At 47.4% G+C, this 22,161-nt stretch overlaps 1 protein-coding gene across 2 annotated transcripts; it reads right to left on the bottom strand.

The window, feature by feature from the left end:
* Nucleotides 1-7,066: 7,066 nt before the first annotated feature.
* On the bottom strand, nucleotides 7,067-10,838 carry LOC123151723 (FHA domain-containing protein FHA2). 2 transcript variants are annotated; one of them, XM_044571388.1, is made up of 4 exons: nucleotides 10,345-10,838; nucleotides 9,481-10,230; nucleotides 8,596-8,750; nucleotides 7,067-7,548 (listed from the first exon to the last, which is right to left on the bottom strand). In XM_044571388.1, the coding sequence occupies exons 2-4, from the start codon at nucleotides 10,145-10,147 to the stop codon at nucleotides 7,339-7,341; spliced, it is 1,032 nt and encodes a 343-aa protein (XP_044427323.1). In that variant the 5' UTR covers nucleotides 10,148-10,230; nucleotides 10,345-10,838; the 3' UTR covers nucleotides 7,067-7,338. The 2 variants fall into 2 exon arrangements, with proteins under 2 accessions (XP_044427323.1, XP_044427322.1); XM_044571387.1 differs by having other exon boundaries at nucleotides 10,422-10,834.
* Nucleotides 10,839-22,161: the final 11,323 nt, after the last annotated feature.

The following is a 22,161-nucleotide window of genomic DNA, read 5'->3' as shown; positions in this document are numbered from 1 at the left end:
TCGCACGCAAGGAAGTGCGTCCGGTCAAAAAACAAAACAAAACGATTCCCCTGACTGCTGGGACCCAGCAGCTACATCTTTGCACGCAAAGAAGTGCGTCCGGGCAAAAAAACAAAATGATTCCCCCCCCCCCTGACTGCTGGGACCCACCAGCTACATCTTCACAGGCAAGGAAGTGCCTGACAGTCGGGACCCACCTGGTCGAAGCGTACGTAGCGTTGTCATTCTGGTAGCGAACGTGTACGTACATATATACTGGTCGATGTAGAGGCACACACGTGTCGTAGTAGAGGCGCGTACGTGTCGTAGTAGAGGCGCGTAGGTGTCGTAGTAGAGGCGCGCACGTAGCATGTACACGTACGTACAACGGCCAGGATGCAAGAAAGAAATACGGCCACATACGTACATACGGGCAGGTTCTCGAACGCCTACTCGCGCATACGTACGGCCAGGGCTCGTGTACATGGCTGGGTCAGAACTGAGAAATAGCATCGTCGTCGTGTTCATGGGGAGGCAACGGAATGCATCGTGTTCATGGGGAGGCAACGGAATGCGCCGTGTTCATCGGAAGGCAACAGAACGTGTGGGAGCCAACCGGCTCGGTCGGAACGGAATGTGTGGTCGTGCTCATCGGGAGGGCTTGGACGGAATAGGCAATGGAAATGAGGCCTGGCGTACCGCAAAACGGAGGAAACAGCCTTGTGTTCGACCGGCCACGTTCGAAACGGGATCCTGTTCATCGGGAGGGGTCTGGCGTACCGCAAAACGGAGGAAACGGACCTCCTACAGTCGAAATGGGGGTCCTATTGATTGGGAGGGGTGTGGCGTACCGCAAAACGGAGGAAACGGACCTCCAACGGTCGAAACGGGGGTCCTGTTGATCGGGAGGGGTGTGTCGTACCGCAAAACGGACGAAACGGACCTCCTACGGTCGAAATGGGGGTCCTGTTAATCGGGAGGGGTGTGGCGTACCGCAAAACGGACGAAACGGACCTCCTACGGTCGAAACGGGGGTCCTGTTCATCGGGAGGGGTGTGGCGTACCGCAAAACAGGACTCCACGGGATACTGTTCATCTCCACCGTCGACCTCCTCCAGCCTCCACGGGCTACCGTCGACCTCCTCCAGCCTCCACGGGCTTCTGTTCATCCAGCCTCCACCGCGCGCTACTCCACCGACTACTGTTCAACCACCCCTCCACGGGCACCCCTCCACCGTCTACTGTTCATCCAGCCCTCCACACCACAGGGTCCTGTTCAACCACCCCTCCATGGGCACCCCTCCACCGTCTACTGTTCATCCAACCCTCCACCACACCATGGGGTCCTGTTCATCCAGAGGCAACGCCACCGCTCACTGTTCATGCAACCCCCCCCCCCCCGCAACGCTCACTGTTCATCCCAGAGGCAGTATCGATCGGCTTCAGTTGGTAGCAGTAGCGAAGGAATCGCTCGATTGGGTTCAGTTAACAGTCATCGATCGATCGCTCGGGTTCAGTAACGCGTAGCCTGCAGTGCAATCGCTCGGGTTCAGTTAGAGCCCAACGCCTCGCTAGGGTTCAGTTAGAGTCAACGCCTCGCACACACACGCGTACGTGTACAAGAGAAACGCGCATCGCTCGGCCCCCGACCTCCCACCGTAACCGGGAACTCCCCGAAATTTTCCTCCCTCTCGCTTCTACCACGGTTTTTTCCGTCATGGACGACCCAAAGAATGTCATGCAGCTGCGTCTCCGGCCCGCCCAGGATGAAAAGCCCATTTTCTGTCATGATTTTTTGTCATAGAAGTAGGAGCCCACCACATCTATGATGATACCGGGTTTTGTCACAATTATCGTCATAGAAGTGTCATATGTATGACAGAAAAAAAATTCGTTCGGCCCAAAATGTCACGGATGTGTCTTTTTTTTGTAGTGACACCTGGTAGACTTGTTGGTGTTGCACTGACGGCTGGTAGACTAATTGTTGTTGCGCCGGCGCCAAGCATCCCGGCAGTGCAAGTGGCTGCGTCGGCTGCACCAGCTGATAAACCCCAGGAGTAAAGCCCCGGGGCTCCTCCTGGCGGACTAGGATCGGGCGGCTGGGCGGAGCCAGGAGTTGAGCGGGCATGGTAACCAGAGTTGAGGCGGGGCGGTGCTGCCGGATCGCCTCGCGTCATAACAGGAAAGCGGACGACGGACGCGAAGGAGCAAATGAAATTAGGGTTCACAACTTTCTCCGTCTGGTTCCACAAGTGCCCAAGCAAACGGTTTAGATTAACCATTCGAAGTGAACGCCTAGGATATGTCTGGTCCTGAGTCTGATGTGGCCCCGCCGCAATCACCGAATCGGGAGTAGCGCTCGACGAGGCACCCCGCTCTGGCGGTCCAAGAGTGAACGCCCGCGAACTGGTTCGCGGCGAAGCTTTCTCCTCGCCGCGACATGCATGCGGTAACAGGTCGCCGAGCGTTCGAAGAGGTGATACCTGAGGAGGCGGGGTCGAACCGACCCACGGCTTGACGAGCGCCCTAGACCAAGCCGGCACCCCGACGACACCTCGCATATCCGCAGCCGGCATCCTTGGTGAAACCTCCGGCCCAATCGAGTTGGAGTTTGCCGCATCCGCCTTCGGGTAGGAATCCCCGTGCACCTCCGACCCGGTCGAGGCGGAGTTCGCCGCAACCTCCTTGGAGTTCGAATCCCCGCGCGCCTCCGACCTGCACACACGAAAAACCTCACCTTTCCGTCGAGTTGACGATCTCTCCCACACCCTCGACGCCGGCGTCGGGTAGCCAATGTCCGCCCAAAACTCGGCGGCCAGCTTTTCATCGGTCTTCCTCCGACGTACCACAGTAGATTGCGCAGAAGAGTCATCAATAGCGAAGACTTCCCCCACTTGTGGCGCATCGACAGCATCAGCCGTATCCAGGCATGAGAACCTAGATTCAATACCTGGCATCGTCGCCGGCGACCACCCTGGTGCCAGCGTCAGCCGTCGCCTGGAGGCGATCCGCATTCGGTGGAGCCTTTTTTGTCATGGATTTATAACTTGGGGTGCCCCATCATTATATAGAAAGCTAGGGGTGGAAACTTGCAGGGGCACGCAGGTGCAGAGGCACGCACCTGCCCAACCGTGTCAGCCACCCGATTGCCTCGTGATCCATGAAGTCATTCGATCCCGCATGAGGCACGACAAATTTTAAGTTTTAGTTTGTGAAACTTACAATCTTGTCGGTCTTAGGTTCTGAACCTTGCGATTTTGTCGACCGCTCATACCAAGTTTCAGAAGTTAAAACTTAATGAAGTTTCAAAAACTCGTAAACATATTTAGAATGGATCTCATTTGAAACTCTCATCGCCAGAAACACAAATATGCAAACGAAACTAAATTTGAACTTATGGTTCAAAAGATATGAAAGATTGAAAGTCGAAAGCCAAAAAAAGGGGTTGCGTTCCCCGCCCTTGCGTGCTACCTATCCCTTCCTAGGGCAAGGGTACAACATGTCCAACACTGGCATTAACTGTATCCTACCCATGCTAGTACAATATCAAGTCCAAATGTAACCCAACTTGACACAAACTCAACATGCATTGCATTTGTATCACTGTTGTTTTGACAATTATTTTATTCATGAAACAATTCAAAATGCTATGACTATTCAACCAGGCACGAAATTTACAATCCATCCTCATCGTTGAAACCCTCGCGGCGAGCTCTTTGCATTTGACCCCATATGAGTATGTTTTGATGAGTTTCTTTTGTAAGCAACTTTGATACTATACGAAGCAACTTCCAGAGAGGGAATGGGAAGAAGGACACAATCACGCCATCCACCCAATCAAGGATACTCCGGCATCAACCTTCATCATTATCATCCACGTCCTCATCACCAACACCCCATTCATTTCTCTGTAATACCAAGGCCTAGTGTGCATTCATACGTTTGTTACACTAATCCTTCATCTATTATTGTCCTGGCCATTTTGATGATGCTAGTTGTCTCCTTGTCCGAGTAAGCCCCAAAGCTTTCTAAGATATGGAGGAACCCTAGTAGTATGTGTATCAGCTGAACATCGATAAGATACACGATTATCTTCTATATGTTTATGTTAATATTCTTCCCGATGTTATGTGAAGTCCGTCACACTACATTTGCCTTTATGGACGAGAAGGATATTACTATTGTTGCGATGGTGGGTTGATCAGGTACTATGATGACAGAAGATACTTCCCTCCTTCCTTGATCTCTAATAGGGGATTAACGGAGACCACATTTATTCGCGTCCACGGGGAAACTCTTAATCTTGTTTTCGTGACCTGAATGTGGGGAGGAACGATGGTGACGTATGTGACACACAGCTACTGGATGTATGCATGTATCTATGTTGGCTCCATTCACTAATAAAAACATTTGAGGTGGATTCTAAACATAAAATTATGTATTTGCGCAATCACGTAACACACATACTAGTGGTGGATCCGAATTCACTGAGAACGTGTTAGCCCTATTACAGATTTCATCATTTCCATTATTCTCTTGTACTTTTACTTTATTCTTGCGTACTTGATTTTCAGTCACAACCCCCTTACAATACTTCAACTTCCGCATTCACTGTTGATTTGGACCACAACTAGCTTGCAGGCACATTCACTATTTGCTTATAGCATTGCCACTCATCATCACATCCTGTCATTTGAACTGTCTCCCCGATGGCCGTCATCACGAATTTGCAACCCCTCATGGACATAATTGACACTTCCCATGAATCTTGTGTTGGCACCATTGTAAATCAAATGTTTCAACATGTGACACTAATGAATCCAAAGGTTGCTATTACAAAAGTAGCGTGACTTAACAAGGATGTTGTATTAGGAGTCAATTTTAGAACGAAAATGCTAAACTCACCTTGATTTCAAAAAGAAAAGACCTTCCAAGGTTAGCCCTTCGAGGCATTTTTTAATAGAAGAGAAATCCTTAAGCACCATGTGCCAACCAAGGCTCACTCCCTGTAGATGTAGCATTACACACAAAAAAGAATAAGGAAGGATTTAGCAACTGTGTGGTCCGTAAGGAACTTTCCGTAGATGTAGCATTGCGCACTTTAGGACCAAAGAAGGATAAAAAATGCTGCACTTACGGAAAGACTCGCACGGATTGATTTTAAGAACACATTTCTCACCAATCGATCTATGATTTTCAGGGGTGGGTCTCCCTCCTCCCTAATCTTCTTCAATCATAAGTTCACACATCAGTCCGTAAAAGCTATCGTGTGAGAATCCTTCCGTAAGCCTAGCAAAGTCAAAGAAGGATTTAGCAAGTGTAAATTTTGGCTCTCCTATTTTTACTCTACTTTTAGTTTTAAGTAAGCAAGAGATTGATTGCGTGGTAGGAAAGAAAGGAAACTACCAAGCGAGGGATTCTTTGCATATTATATACTTACTAGCAAATATACCCGTGCGTTGCAACGGAAGACAAAAAATTATGGCTCACCAAATAAGTATGACTCAATATCCTGATATATGAGCATACTCTATTTTAACATAGTGGCTCACCATGTTGCCATTTATTTATTTTTCTCACCCTAGACGATGATAGTCGCGATGTCCACATGATCACAATGCATTCCGCGGTAAATCCCAAGGCTATGAATTTGCCGGTGCATGCCACACTTATCATTATGTTGCGCAAGGGAACGTTTAAAACTTTAAAGACAAATCTCATTGACCACGAACTACTCCCAACGCCAAGATATATAAAGACTTTCGTCCTAGACATAAAATACTTTTGAATTAGTGAACAATTTTTTGAATCGACAATTTTGTTTTGAAATTTTTGATTTTCTCAAAAAAAAATCATGAACATTAGTTTTGTTTACAATTTTTTGAAATGTATGAATCGGTTTCGAATTCATTAACTTTTTTGACTCAACAAACATTTTTTGAATCGACGAACTTTTTTAAAAAAATTGGGGAACAAAATTTTAAAAACAATTTTTATTTTTATTTGTGAATGGACATTTTTTTCAGATTCCCAAATATGTTTTGAATACACGATCATTTTTTCAAAATCATGAACATGATTTTATTTCCCGACCATTTTTTCCAAATTGTGATTTTTTATAATTTTGTGAACAGTTTTACAAAAACACCAAAAAAATTTGAATCTGCAAGAATTTTATGATTTTCTAAACATTTTTGAATTCACATATATTTTTATGATTTCTCAAACTTTTTTTGAAAACTCGCAACTTTTAGAATATTATAACAAAATGAGAAAAGAAAAGACAAAAAAGTAAAATGAAAAAAACAGGGGAGTAAAGCCCTGCACATGGGATTTGAACCCTGGCACCATTGCTACAGGAGAGATCAACCAACCACTCTGCTGCTTATCATTCTGTAACTTATTCTTGTCGCGCCCGTATATGACCACGAAAGAGGCGGTAATTTTTGGTCCGAAAACTTGAATCGTTTTCCCACTTATGAATGGCATTGGTGGGTAATTTTTACAAACTTAAAGGGTAATTTTAATGACGGACGACCAGAAGCGATAGCCGCTTTATTAGTATATATATATATATATATATATATATATATGTATATATAAGGTAAAGATTAACTTCCTGTCAATAAAGTACTAGTTTTTTAGTTAGTAGTGTGCAATACTGTTTAAGAAATGCATGCAATCTGAGACGTCAGAAAACGTATACTTGAGTCAAACTACACTAGAATAGTCAGTGAAGAACTACACTGAATTATAAAGGTCTTTTCCTTGAAAGAATAGGTTTTTTGCATCAAGAGGCTGCCTCCTGGGCCTGGGGTGTACCAGATGGCCTCCACTCCCACGGCCCATGCCCGACAGCACGAGTTTGCCTTTCGCTCCCACCAAAAACCACCACTTGTCTCAGGAAAAAAACACAACAACAATGGACCAGCATGCTAGGCACGGCAAATAACAGGGCTGCGTGCCACACGGCTGCTGCTGGGAACAATGGCGCCACGGTCCCAGCATCAGTGTCGCTGCCGCCGGCCGCCATGTCACGCGATCAGGATTCAGGACGCCCTAAGTTCTGTAGTTCAAAGAGGCAACATTAAACCTGAAGAGGAGCGAACTGCAAACTACTTAAAAGTCCTGTTTCCGCATAACATTCTCCACACTAGAGCTACAGGTAAAAAACACGGAGGAAACCAGCCAGGTGTACAGTACATTACAGCAAAGTTCATTTAACTGATGCAAAACTGCAGAGGCAAATCAGGACGCCACTCGACCTTCCAGACATGAACGAACCGACCGACTGACGGCGACGGCAAGGATGCAGAACAATACCCAAGCAAAGCTTTGGGGACAGCCTCACCTCGCTGGTCAGGAGAGCAAGGAAACCAGCGAGACGAACTCCGAGATCGCCCTGCCCTTGGATTTCGTGTTGATGACGAAGTGCTCCGGGTACTTCCTGAGCAGCCCCAGCAGCCCGTACCATGGCCTCCCCTTGGCTTCTATCACCGACCAGTCATCCGCCGTCAGGTACTTCCGCACCCTGCTGTGGTGCCACACATTGCCAAACTGGTCCATAAGCTGCGAGTAGCCAAACAAACGGTTAAGAGATTGCAAACACTGATTGTAACTGTAACAGTTTGCTAAGCTTTTACATGGCTGGGTGAGTGAAGAAAAAGGAGATCATCAGAAAAGGGAAACTAAAACAAGGGGGTTCTGAATTGGCAGCCGGTGGTAAGCAGAACAACATCAGTAATCATGATAATGTTGTGACCTGAACCAGAATAGAAAGGACATCCCAGTATGTAGCACTAGTATTAATAAATTTAACAGTGAAAAATTTAAGATAGCTATAACAAGATATACTTGCAAGTCTTTCCCATTACTTGTACAAGACTATGTAAGTATCAGTACAAAATCTTCTGCCGCGAGTCACAGCTCCACAAATCCCAAGCGACAACATTCAGTGCAAAACATGTTCAGAGTGACAACTGACAAATGAGGGATGGTACCAGGCAGAGTCATGCATTAACATGCTAAAAGCCCTATTATAGCCTATGCGCCTACAACTGGTGCCTTCATGAATTTATATGGTTGTTTTGATAAGCTATTGTACATACACCTACGGGATACAACTAAGCTACTCCCTTCGTTCACTATTATAAGATGTTTTGGATATTTCAACATGGACTACAGCGGACTGAAATGAGTGAACAAACACACTAAAATGCGTCCATATACATCTAATTCAGAAAAAAGTTAGAACATTTTATAATAGTGAATGGAGGGAGTATTAGACAGGCAGGGATGCTAGCACCTGACTTCTATCCCTAGATGATATTCTCAGAATGCAGTTTAGGTTATTATCCTTTTGAATCAATAAGTCATTTGTTAATGTCGTCAGTTGTAATGATATTCTATTTCAAAAAATTAAACTGAGATGATACCGCCTTGCCCCTTTAATGTATCAAAAGAGTAAGCTACTTTCTGTGCATTTAAAATTTCCAAGCCAGAGTTAGATCCAGTTGTTTCACACAAGACGGGTTGGACTAATTTGGGGTAATATAGCATACCTTAGCTTAAACATAGAAGTGAGATACGAAATATGTGTGTTTTTCCATGACAAACCTCTGTATGGAGTGTTTTCATAGGCATCCATTCTCCGGGGCCACAGAGGTCAGATAACACAGTCGCAACAGATGACACGACTTCCTTCTCTTCCGTTTGAAGGTGCTGGTTGTCCACATCCTTGTCACCCCTTGATCTTATTTCTGATCTGTTGTCTGCAAAAAAAGAAGTCAGTTCAGTTCAGATCAAACAAATACTTCCTCACATGTTAAAAGGTAATGATTTTGGTCTTTCAATGGAATAAGCTGAAATAAACAGAATGCAGTAACAGCTTTGGAATCGAGGTCCAGAACTGCAAACAGGAACAAAGTTCACCAACAGCTTCTAGACCTATATCATGGAACGGAGGGAGTACAATTTATTCATAGTTCTTGACAGTATGTCAGCTGCTACAGTGATAGAAATAGCCTAGATAATGTACTTTAATTTATCTCTAGACAATAAGAATGGAAAACATCAAGACATTCAGATTGAAGCATCTGGATGTGTATCTTTTGATGTGCAAATATAACTGCATCTCTGCTACCTTTTCTCTTAAAGGTAACAACATAGGAGATGCAGTTATGTTTACACATCATGATAAATAAAGCATAATGCTCTTACATAATAAAACTTGCAACAGCAACTAATAATGTATGCTGACCTACAGTAAACGTCTAGTCAGAGTTCCATAAGAGAATTATACAGATAGATAGTTCCCGTAACAGTACATTTACGTTATAATGTGTATATCTGTCTCTAATATGAACGTTGGCATATCATCTTTAATCATTATATTACTATAACCACATGAAAAGGTACAGCTAAATTTGAGTGCAAAATCATCATCAACTCTGCATATCTTTTAGAAGAAAAACAAGACGATGAGCAAGGATAATGTATCACCTTCACCCAATGTTCCTATTGCTTCAACATTGATTCTGTGCCCACCATAGATGTCCAAATCTCCGGGAGACTTCTTGGTTCTCTTCAGCTTGCCCTTCATTCCACCTTCCCCAACACCATTCCCAATGTCATCACTGTCCCGGCCATAATCACCTTCAGAGAAGCGGTCATGGAAATCGGGCACACGAGGGTGCCCTGGCCGCGCATAAGCTAGCGGCGGGATCTGCGGAGGAATAACAGGGGCTTGCCGAGCAGCGAACGAGGCAAAGATAGACCTCGTGGGCAAGAGGAAATAAAACTTCTTGTCTCCAATCTGAAGGAGGTCCTGCGAGTCAAGCTTAACAGGAGGGTTCCCAGGGAGGTGCAGGACACCCTCAACCAGGCAGCCGTTCTTGCCGATGACATCCAGCGCGAAGCGGCGGCGCTGGAAGTCGTAGAATATCCGCGCGTGGTGGCGCGAGATGTTCATCCCCCCACCAAGGCTGGAGAGATCCACATCCACCGTGGATTTCTTGCTGTTGCGGCCCAGCATGATGGAGTAGGTCTGCATGTAGTACTCGAAATCCTCACCCTGCAGCTTGGCGAACCCTGCCTCCACCTCGCCGTCGCCGACGGAGGATCCGGCAGGGATGGCACCGGCACCAGCGGCGGACTTGACGTTGGGCATATCGGCTTCAGTTGGACCCTCGATTTTCCGACGGGATTAGCCGCCGCGCCTCGGACCGATCTTGCGCGCGGAAGTAGAGGAACCTAATCGGACCATGGAACAGAATAATTATTAGTATGGCACAAAGCAGCAATCAATCGGCGATTAGCTGGACGGGAAACGAAAGAAAGATTCAGGTTTTGATTCTGATTGCTCACCGCCACAGCAAGGAAAGAATCCCAAAAACAAATCAACACCCTAGAACAGTTCGTCCGTCAAGCTAGGGTTTCCTTACCAAGAACAAAAGAGGAATTAATCGACGCTAATCCAGTGCCAGTAGGCAGTTGCCCTTTGCTTTATGCGCCCCGCCCCCGGCCCCGTCGCCGTCGGCCCGGGAAATTGCGGGGAAGAGAAGAACAACGAGTGGGAGTGGGGAAGAGGGCGTCCGAGGGGAGAAATCAGTGACGATGAATAAGGGAGAGGGGAACTTTCTTTACAAGATGATGATGAACACCGTCGACATGGAGATGCCGGAATTCTAAGCGGTGCACCATCACCTGAATCCTCACAGATCAAGGCCCGATACTAATTCAATTTGCGAGCTTCTGAAAAGAATTTGAGTAAATTTCTCAGAACCAGCGAGTATAATAGCTAGTGTTTGGTGGACAACCATGAGGATGGAGTTATCTTTGTCCGCTCATGAGAAAAAGTGCTCACACCTGCACCTGAATCCAACGGCAGCTAATGCTCGACGGATACTCTAGGCAAATAACAAATCAACATTCATCACAGTAACCAATCAATATATTTTCTCCTATTAGAGAAAATAACAAATCAGTATCATCGGAAAATAACAAATCAGTATCATCGTATCAGCTAACGCGTCGACCTAAACGGACGACGCTTTTATTCATTTTTTGTCCGTTTAGATCGGTCGCCCGCTTGGCGTCTGCCCTTTCTAAGATTTGAGTAGGAGGTGCGTCCAATGGCGATGACCCATTTCATGTCCGCACGTAAATTTTGAAAAAGGCCCGCGGCCATAGATTATGCCAGCGGCCATGTCATCGCCTGAAGTTCATGTTGGCACCATACCAGCGCCGGCATACAATACCAGCTTCAGAAAAACAGCACGCAGTTCAGTTGACGCACTTGCCAACGGCCGGCACACATGCCAGCACACAGAAAAAAGGTGGGAGAGTTCGACCATGCCATCGCGGCCGTGGTCATGCCAGTACACTTGCCGGAATACAAAAAAGGATGGCGCTCGCCGTCATAGATCACTAGTCGTCAAACTTGAGCATGTCGACCTGCATCTTCTCGAACCACGGCCTCTTTCTTGGCGACACGGTGTTGAGATCCACCTTGATGATCTTCACCCCCGTCATCATGCTCATGAGAGCCACTTCTTTCGCCTTGGTCTTGGCGTTGGCGGCCTCGATCTCTAGCATCTTGGCTTGTTTCTCCGCCTCCATCTCTAGCATCTTGGCTTGCTTCTCCACCTCCATGTCAAGCCTCCTACTTTGGATCTCCATGAAGGCGTTCATTTTGTTCTTCCTTGTATCGTCGGCGCTTCTCCTCCCTTGAGTCCTTCTTGGTCATCATGCCCTCCACGCTTGCGATCAAGGCGTTTGATGCCTCATCCCGTTTGTCCTCCTTCTTGGAGTTGGTCTTCCCCCGCGGTCGTGGCTTCTCGCTGTCTTCCTCCTCCACGGCCTTCTTCCCCCCACGCGACTTGAGGGCGGCATATTGTGCCTTGAACTTCTCCTCGTCTTTGATAACCCTCCAACAATGGGAGAGGTTGAAGCACTTGCCATCACGTTGGACCTTGAATGCCTTCAAAAGTTCAAAGCTTGGAATGCCTACAAATGAATTGCATGCAAGCATATTGGCAAATGGATATGGAAATGGACATGCAAGCATAAACGGAATGACACAAAAGAGGGCCGCTTGCTAGCATACCATGTCTTGCATGCCGATGCCGCTCACGGGGCGTGCATTGATGCTCTCAAGAGTGGCACAAAACTTGTTGCACTCTTGTTAGATCACCTTCCAACGCTTCGAAATGGACACCCATCCGCGCGTGCTTTGCATTTGGTATAGTGGAAACTTCTTGCACTCATGGGACTCACGATGGACACGAGTCCAAAAGGTTGATGCCTTTTGTTCGGTGCCGGTCTTGGGGTCTTGCCCAATGTCCCTCCAACACTCAACAAAGAAGCTTGTCCTCGGCCGTCGTGTACGTCTTGGTCCGCCTGCTCTTGCACTTCAGCTTCCCCCAGGCGGCTTGGTTGGCGAGCTCGTCCTCGAACAAAGACTCCCCTTCGATGTCCAACTCATCCTCTTCCTCTTGTCCATAGTCGTCTGAAAACTCATGGTCGAGTGGGAAGCAGTCCAAGCCGACCTGATCATGCATGAAGGCGACCTGATCTTGATCAAAGGTGGACGGCGTGAATGGCCCTCAGTTGTCCTGGCTTTGTGTCTCTTCGGGATCGTAGCCGGCCACGGCGACACCGCCAGCGAACGCTGCACCACCCTCGAAGATGATGTTTTGCATGTAGTCGTCGTTGCCAGAGGCCGGCATTCCGTCGAACAGGTTGCATGCGCCCGGCACCATGTCGTCTGGCATGTGTCGCGCGCGTTTCCTCACCCCTCCTGATGACGAGCCATCGGCCATCGGTGTGGCGTTGAGGTCGATGGGACACGGGCACGGGCGTGGAAGACGCCACCATGCTCACCTCGGGCGACCACTCCCTGGAGAATCGGGAGGCCTGCGGGTAGACGTGGAAACCGGGCATCAGTTGTGTCGCCGACGCATGGGGTGAGTCAGGCAGCACCATCCGAGGAAACCCAGAGGAGCCGGTTCTAGCCGCGGTCACGGCGGTGTTGACGAGGTCGTGCTGGCCAATGTTTAACCCTAGGTACACCAGCGCCTCCCTCGTTGCCGCCATGACGCGGGCATTGGTGGTCTCCTACTGCGCGGCGGCGGCGATGGTGGCCGTCGCGATGGCTTCCTCCCTCGTGTCCGCCGCGTGCCTCCAGCCCTTTCTCTTCGCCGACTCTCTTGCCCACTCGTCGCTCGTCAACTTCTTCTTCGGCTTGGGCGCGATGGCGGTCTTGCAGGGGGCGAGGCTTGCCTTTGCCGGAGGGGGCGGTCGTGATGCCGGACAAGGCGAGGGAAGCGAGGCCGGTGGCGGCATCGAGGCCGACGTTCATGGCGAGCGGCGGGAGCGGCGGGAGCGTGCGTGGGTGGGATGGTTTTGGGGGGAAATGGAGGGAAATGATGGAGGTCGTCATCGACCAGCGGGCCAGAGGGAGGAGTAGGTGGGCGTGCGTCCATCTCGTGTCCGCGCCGATGCAAATCTGGCTCAAAAATGGGTCGGAAATGGGTCAGCAGGCGGATGAAAAGCGGACGCGCGTCCGTTTGGGTCAGCGCGTTGGGCCGACATTTTTGTCCGCGCCGACCCAAACGGACGCACGCAGACGAAATGGGTCGTCGCGTTGAAGTTGCTATAAGGCCAGAAAAGGAAAAAGAATGGATATAAAGAGAGAGAGAGAAAAGGACGAACAAAAACAACTGCAAAACGGTGGAAAACCGAAAAGAATAGAAAAGGGAAAATTTTACATGGGTTATCCAAATGAAAATTAAATTCCAATTCACCGGATCTATGTTTGGCCAAATGAAAATCTGACTTCAAATTCAGCAGATCTACTTTTGGTCAAACATTCAGTTCATCATAACTACTCTCGATCAAATAAAAAACTAACCTCTGATTCACCGGATCTACTTTCAACAAATGAACATGAAATTTTCAGTTAACCAGATCTGAACTTTCAACCCAATCAAGTTCCAAGCCCAAAGGTAAAATCTCCAATTTGAAGAACAACTTACGAGAAAAGAAGAAAATATTTTATAACCTTGAGATCAAATTTACTACTTGCCCCTTCTTATGTCCCCGATCAGGTACTAGTAGAGAATTGTGGTGTCAATGGATGGGAGAATAGTTGAAAAGGGATTCGTTGGATGGAAAATGGGAGAGAAGACTACAAGGAGCGGGGCTTGGGTGGAATCGAAAACTAATAAAGGGCGGAGGGTTAGGGTAAAACGATGAAGGAGATGACTATGAAAGGAAATATTTTGATGCCCCCCTCCCCCGAAAAGAATTCTATGAGACCAGGTCTCACGCGAGACCCATTCTGATGAATGACACGTGGCATTCACAAATCACAAAGTATCCCCCACCCCCCACTTGAAATCAAGGGGGGGGGAGATTAGATGCTTTGTGATTTGTGAATGCCACGTGTCATCCATCAGGACGGGTCTCACCTGCTAACCGTGAGACCTGGTCTTATATAATTTGTCCCCCTCCCCCCCCCCACCCGCCACCAACCCCGACCCCACCCCAATTAAAAATTTAGCGGACGAGCATTGTTATACTTACGACACTTCTCCATCATATGTATGTACGATAGTCCAAACAACTGCTAGATTCTTGTCATATTATCATTGTCATTCAAAGGCAGTGTCGTACGGAATCGGATGTCCATCGTCATAAGAGTACTTCCATCAGTAGACACCAAAACGCACAAAAGCAACTAAAAAATACACTTCTGTGATGATATGTATTTGTCACAGTATGTCATGTTTTTTGTCATGCATGTACATCCATGACGATTTTATGACAGAATCAAGATATCATACCTGTGATGTCGTAGAAGTGTTCCATGACATTACCAAAATTATCATCACAGAAGTGTCCACTTCCATGACAATAAATCACGCGTCATAGAAGTGCTTTTGTCCAGGGTGACCGACACGTGGCATCCATCATAACGGGTCGTCGTTAAGCTACCAGGTTCCGGTTTGGATCCGATAACCCGTTAACAGCCCCGACCAATGGGGATTTTCCACATGTAAAATTCTCATTCGCCGGATAATGCACGTGTCAGCTCATCGTTGGGATAGATGTCATCCCTATAGTGGAAGGAAGACGCTTATTGTCGGGGATATACCCCACGGTATTGTTGGGGAACGTAGTAATTTCAAAAAAATTCCTACGGACACGCAAGATCATGGTGATGCATAGCAACGAGAGGGGGGAGTGTGATCTACGTACCCTTGTAGATCGATAACGGAAGCGTTAGCACAACGTGGTTGATGTAGTCGTACGTCTTCACGGCCCGACCGATCAAGCACCGAAACTACGGCACCTCCGAGTTCTAGCACACGTTCAACTCGATGACGATCCCCGGACTCCGATCCAGCAAAGTGTCGGGGAAGAGTTCCGTCAGCACGACGGCGTGGTGACGATCTTGATGTACCACTGTCGCAGGGCTTCGCCTAAGCACCGCTACAATATTATCGAGGACTATGGTGGAAGGGGGCACCGCACACGGTTAAGAATATGATCACGTGGATCAACTTGTTTCTCTAGGGGTGCTCCCTGCCTTTGTATATAAAGGTTCAAAGGGGGGGTGCGGCCGGCCAGGAGAGGGCGCGCCAGGAGGAGTGCTACTCCCTCTGGGAGTAGGATTCCCCCCTTTCCTAGTTGGAATAGGATTCGAGAGGGGGGACAGAGGAGAGAGAGAAGGAAGGGGGGCGCCGACCCCCTCTCCTTGTCCTATTTGGACTAGGGGGGAGGGGCGCGCAGCCCAGCCCTGGCCACCTCTTCTCTCTTCCACTAAAGCCCACTAAGGCCCATATACCTCCCGGGGGGTTCCGGTAACCTCCCGGTACTCCGGTAAAATCCTGATTTCACCCGGAACACTTCCGATATCCAAATACAGGCTTCCAATATATCAATCTTTATGTCTCGACCATTTCGAGACTCCTCGTCATGTTCGTGATCACATCCGGGACTCCGAACAAACTTCGGTACATCAAAATGCATAAACTCATAATATAACTGTCATCGAAACCTTAAGCATGCGGACCCTATGGGTTCGATAACAATGTAGACATGATCGAGACACGTCTCCGGTCAATAACCAATAGCGGAACCTGGATGCTCATATTGGCTTCTACATATTCTACGAAGATCTTTTATCGGTCAGACCGCATAACAACATACGTTGTTTCCTTTGTCATCGATATGTTACTTGCCCGAGATTCGATCGTCGGTATCTCAATACCTAGTTCAATCTCGTTACCGGCAAGTCTCTTTACTCGTTCCGTAATACATCATCTCACAACTAACTCATTAGTTGCAATGCTTGCAAGGCTTATGTGATGTGCATTACCAAGAGGGCCCAGAGATACCTCTCCGACAATCGGAGTGACAAATCCTAATCTCGAAATACGCCAACCCAACATGTACCTTTGGAGACACCTGTAGAGCACCTTTATAATCACCCATTTACGTTGTGACGTTTGGTAGCACACAAAGTGTTCCTCCTACAAACGGTAGTTGCATAATCTCATAGTCATAGGAACATGTATAAGTCATGAAGAAAGCAATAGCAACATACTAAACGATCGGGTGCTAAGCTAATGGAATGGGTCATGTCAATTAGATCATTCACCTAATGATGTGATCCCGTTAATCAAATAACAACTCTTTGTCCATGGTTAGGAAACATAACCATCTTTGATTAATGAGCTAGTCTAGTAGAGGCATACTAGTGACACTCTGTTTGTCTATGTATTCACACATGTATTATGTTTCCGGTTAATACAATTATAGCATGAATAATAAACATTTATCATGATATAAGGAAATAAATAATAACTTTTTTATTGCCTCTAGGGCATATTTCCTCCAGTCTCCCACTTGCACTAGAGTCAATAATCTAGATTACACAGTAATGATTCTAACACCCATGGAGCCTTGGTGCTGATCATGTTTTGCTCGTGGAAGAGGCTTAGTCAACGGGTCTGCTACATTCAGATCCGTATGTATCTTGCAAATCTCTATGTCTCCCACCTGGACTAGATCCCGGATGGAATTGAAGCGTCTCTTGATGTGCTTGGGTCTCTTGTGAAATCTGGATTCCTTTGCCAAGGCAATTGCACCAGTATTGTCACAAAAGATTTTCATTGGACCCGATGCACTAGGTATGACACCTAGATCGGATATGAACTCCTTCATCCAGACTCCTTCATTCGCTGCTTCCGAAGCAGCTATGTATTCCGCTTCACACATAGATCCCACCACGACGCTTTGTTTAGAACTGCACCAACTGACAGCTCCACCGTTTAATGTAAATACGTATCCGGTTTGCGATTTAGAATCATCCGAATCAGTGTCAAAGCTTGCATCAACGTAACCAGTTACGATTAGCTCTTTGTCACCTCCATAAATGAGAAACATATCCTTAGTCCTTTTCAGGTATTTCAGGATGTTCTTGACCGCTGTCCAGTGATCCACTCCTGGATTACTTTGGTACCTCCCTACTAGACTTATAGCAAGGCACACATCAGGTCTGGTACACAGCATTGCATACATGATAGAGCCTATGGCTGAAGCATAGAACATCTTTCATTTTCTCTCTATCTTCTGCAGTGGTCGGGCATTGAGTCTGACTCAACTTCACACCTTGTAACACATGCAAGAACCCTTTCTTTGCTTGATCCATTTTGAACTTCTTCAAAAACTTTGTCAAGGTATGTGCTTTGTGAAAGTCCAATTAAGCGTCTTGATCTATCTTGTAACACCCTCGATGCGACTATAGCTCCCACGTGTCGAGGCACGACTTAGAGACATAATCGCATTGAAGGTATATGTCGCAAGTTAGGCAATCTTCACAACATCCCATGTAATATGATAATAAAAGGGGAGATAACATAGTTGGCTTACACTCGCCACGTCAATCAAGTACATAAATAACATTACATCATCCAAACACTCATGGCCCGACTAAGGCGCCAAAATAAAAGAGAACCCAACATGCGACACGGTCCCGATCACCCCCAACTGGGCACCACTACTGATCATCGGGAAAGGAAACATAGTAACGTTGAGAGTCCTTGTCGAACTCCCACTTGAGCTCAAGCGCGTCTCCTGGAGCGGAATCATCAGGCCCTGCATCTGGTGTAGTAGTAATCTGTGAGCCACAGGGACTCAGCAATCTCGCACCCTCGCGATCAAGACTATTTAAGCTTATAGGTAAGGCAAGGTAAAATATGTGGAGCTGCAGCAAGCGACTAGCAAGTATGGTGGCTAACTTATTCGCAAAAGAGAGCGAGAAGAGGAGGCAAAGCACGAGCGAGAAACTAGAGAGCAACCTGCGCAAACATTACCCCAACACCGTGTCCACTTCCCGGACTCCGTCAAGAAGAGGCCATCACGGTAACACACTCAGTTGATTCATTTTAATTAAATTAAGGTTCAAGTTATCTACAACCGGACATTAACAAATTCCCATCTGCCCATAACCGCGGGCACGGCTTTCGAAAGTTCAAATCCCTGCAGGGGAGTCCCAACTTAGCCCATGACAAGCTCTCACAGTCAATGAAGGAATAGACCTCCTCCCAAGACGTTCCGATCAGACTTGGTATCTCGGTTCTTCAAGACACTTCGACAGGTTAAAACAAGACCAGCAACACCGCCCGAATGTGCCGACAAATCGCGATAGGAGCTGCACATATCTCGTTCTCAGGGCACACTCAGATGAGACTAGCTACGAGTAAAACCAACCCTCAAGTTTCCCAAGGTGGCCCCGCAGGCAGCTCAGTTCGGACCAACACTCAGAGGAGCACTGGCCCGGGGGGGGGGGGTTAAATAAGATGACCCTCGGGCTCCGGAAACCCAAGGGAAAAAGAGGCTAGGTGGCGAATGGTAAAACCAAGGTTGGGCATTGCTGGAAAAGCTTTAATCAAGGCGAACTATCAAGGGGTTCCCATTATAACCCAACCGCGTAAGGAACGCAAAATCCGGGAACATAACACCGATATGACAGAAACTAGGGCGAAAAGAGTGGAACAAAACACTAGGCGAGAGGCCGAGCCTTCCACCCTTTACTAAGTATATAGATGCATTAAGATAACATGGCAATATAATGATAACCCAACAAGTAAATAAATGTTCCAACAAGGAAAGGCCTCCAATCTTCACCTGCAACTAGCAACGCTATAAGAGGGGCTGAGCAAAGCAGTAACAAAGCCAATCAACGGTTTGCTAGGACATGGTGGGTTAGAGGTTTGACATGGCAATTTGGGAGGCTTGAAAGCAAGTGGTAGGCATCGTAGCATTGGCATAGCAAAAGAGCGAGCAAACTAGCATAGCAAAGATAGTAGTGATTTCGAGGGTATGATCATCTTGCCTGCACAGTTGTCAGAGTTGACTGGATCCTCGAAAGCAAACTCAACGGGCTCCTCATTAGCGAACTCGTCTCCCGGCTCTACCCAACAAGACAAACAAGCAACAAGGACACAATCAACCACGTGCAACTCAAACAACATGATGCAAGGATGGAGTGCTATGCGGGATGCGATGCGGGATGCATATGCAAGATATGACAGGAAATGCAAGAACCTGGCCTCAACTTGGAGATCCAAGTGTGCCACTGGAAAGATGAGATGAAATCGCTTGAAAACGATATAAAGAACGTCGGGATCGGAGTTACGGTTTGGAAATGCAAGCGATTCAAATATGACACCGGTCTGCGATTTACAACAAGTAGCCATCTAAATGCAATGAGATGAACATGCTACAGCATCCAAACATGGCAACAAAATACATGGCAGGGATGCATTCAAGATGCTTAACAAAAGTCTAGCACTGAGCTACGGCCAATTCATCCATTAACAGGTTCAAACAAGCATGGAAAAAATGCATATGGCAAACAGATCTCAGACTTAGTGAAATTAACACTTGTCTGGAATTTCAGATCAGGTAGCACTCTTCGGAGCAACAAAACTACATTCTACAGGACCTGAACATGGCAAAGTAAAGCATGGCATGGAGCTACTCAAAGAGCTTAACAAAAGTCCCTTAGTGACCTTGAGCCAAAAGGGATCAGAAAATACAATTGCAAGCATGTGAACATAGCAAAAACATAATCAGTTTTCAGACTTAGTGAAAACTGGAGCATGCTGAAAACATAACTCAAGTAGGCATGTTTACGAGCTCGATGCACTCACCACAGGGCAAGTCATGACAAACTAAGCATACACCCATCAAGAAGGCACAAAATGCAAGCTAGACATGGCAAGAACAATAGCATAGCATGCACAGATCAACTACAACATCATCGGCAAAATTGCAAACAAGTTGACAATCTGCCCAGATTCACAAAGTAGCAAAAGTAGAGCTTGATTGACTCAAGCTAGGGTGCTCCATAATTGCAAACAAAGACATGGATGGATAGAGCACTACAATATTAACAAAACATCCTTACTGATCATCCTCAAAAGAGGCACGGATCACTAGTAAACAACATGAACATATGACAACATGAGATAAACAGCTCAAGGACTTAGTGGAATTGCTAAGTCCCTGAAAACAGAACTAACAAGTGCACCACTTTGCAAGCTTGTGCTAGTCACCACACACATCACAAAAATACATGGGTTGCACCTCTGGAAAGATGACAAAACCCTTAACAAAACATATGTAGAGCATCAGGGCATATCATGCACATATTAATCATGGCAAAAATGACAAAAACCTAAATGGAGCAGCAGATCTGACAATTATCTCAAGTAGCCTCCTTCTAACAACATTTCGGGCATCAAGATGAACTCAAATGAAAATGATGCAATGGAATGAAATGATGTACTCTCTGAGGTGAACATTTTGATATGCTATATGCATGAATCGGAGCTACGGATGCAAAGTTATAGCATGATGAAGAAGGACACATGGATTAGGGTTTCGGGCAAAAGTCAACCCGAATCTCAGATCTGGATCTGGCACAGATTACGAGGATGGCCGGATTTACTGTAGACGGCCGGAGCTTCACGGAGCGTCGCCGGAGAGGAAGAAGACCGGGGCGGCCGAGGAGGAGCGGGGTGGCCGGAGCCGGCCTTGGAGCGGCGCGGCCGGAGCGGTGGCGGTGGCGGCCGGAGTGGAGGAGCACGGCGCCGGCGACGGAGGGCGGCGGAGGCGGCGGAGCGTGGCGCGAGGAGGAGCGGCAGCGGCGGCGGGGCGCGGTAGGCGGCGGCGGGCGGCCGCAGGCCGCGGGGGCCGGCCTTGGGCCTCGCGGGCCTCCGCGGGTGGCGGCGCGGTGATGTGGGCGCGAGGGCGGCGGCCAATGGAGGAGCGACACGTGGTGGCGGAGCTTGGGTCGGACACGTCTGGCCCGGCAGTTTTTGTCCGGCGCGCGAGGTGAGGGAGAGATCTAGGGTTTGCCCGAAAATTTCGGGAAGTGGTCTTTAAATAGGCATAGGAGGAGCTAGGAGAGTCCAAATGAGGTGCGGTTTTCGGCCACGCGATCGTGATCGAACACTCTAGATGATGGAGCAGGTTTAGGTGGGTTTTGGGCCAAATTGGAGGGGTGTTGGGCTGCAACACACACGAGGCCTTTTCGGTCCCTCGGTTAACCGTTGGAGTATCAAACGAAGTCCAAATGGCATGAAACTTGACAGGCGGTCTACCGGTAGTAAAACAAGGCCGCTTGGCAAGTCTCGGTCCAATCCGGGAATGTTTAATCCCCACACACGAAAGAAAGGTAGAAATGACCACCGGAGGAGAACGAAGCGCCGGAATGCAAAACGGACAACGGGGAAAATGCTCGGATGCATGAGATGAACACGTATGCAAATGCAATGCACATGATGACATGATATGAGATGCATGACAATGATAACAACACACGGAGACAAAGACCCGAACCCGAGGAAATAAATTAACTTAACGCCGGAAACGGCAAGAGTTGGAGTACAAATTGGGAAAGTTACATCTAGAGTGTTACATATCTCTATAGATCTTTATGCCTAATATGTAAGCAGCTTCACCGAGGTCTTTCATTGAAAAACTCTTATTGAAGTATCCCTTTATGCTATCCAAAAATTCTATATCATTTCCAATTAGTAATATGTCATCCACATATAATATTAGAAATGCTACAGAGCTCCCACTCACTTTCTTATAAATACA

This window comes from Triticum aestivum, chromosome 7A, assembly GCF_018294505.1.
Source record: "Triticum aestivum cultivar Chinese Spring chromosome 7A, IWGSC CS RefSeq v2.1, whole genome shotgun sequence".
Taxonomy (NCBI): Eukaryota; Viridiplantae; Streptophyta; class Magnoliopsida; order Poales; family Poaceae; genus Triticum; species Triticum aestivum.
Note: the sequence above shows the minus strand (reverse complement) of the source record. Positions and strands in the feature narration are given on the sequence as shown.

Excerpts from the sequence above, each read along its gene's own strand:
- LOC123151723 (XM_044571388.1), bottom strand. The coding sequence starts at position 10,147 with ATGCCCAACGTCAAGTCCGCCGCTGGTGCCGGTGCCATCCCTGCCGGA. Across the intron at positions 8,751-9,480 it reads AATAGGAACATTGGGTGAAG|ACAACAGATCAGAAATAAGA; the intron begins GTGATACATTAT and ends CTTTTTTTGCAG. Across the intron at positions 7,549-8,595 it reads TGAAAACACTCCATACAGAG|CTTATGGACCAGTTTGGCAA; the intron begins GTTTGTCATGGA and ends GGCTACTCGCAG.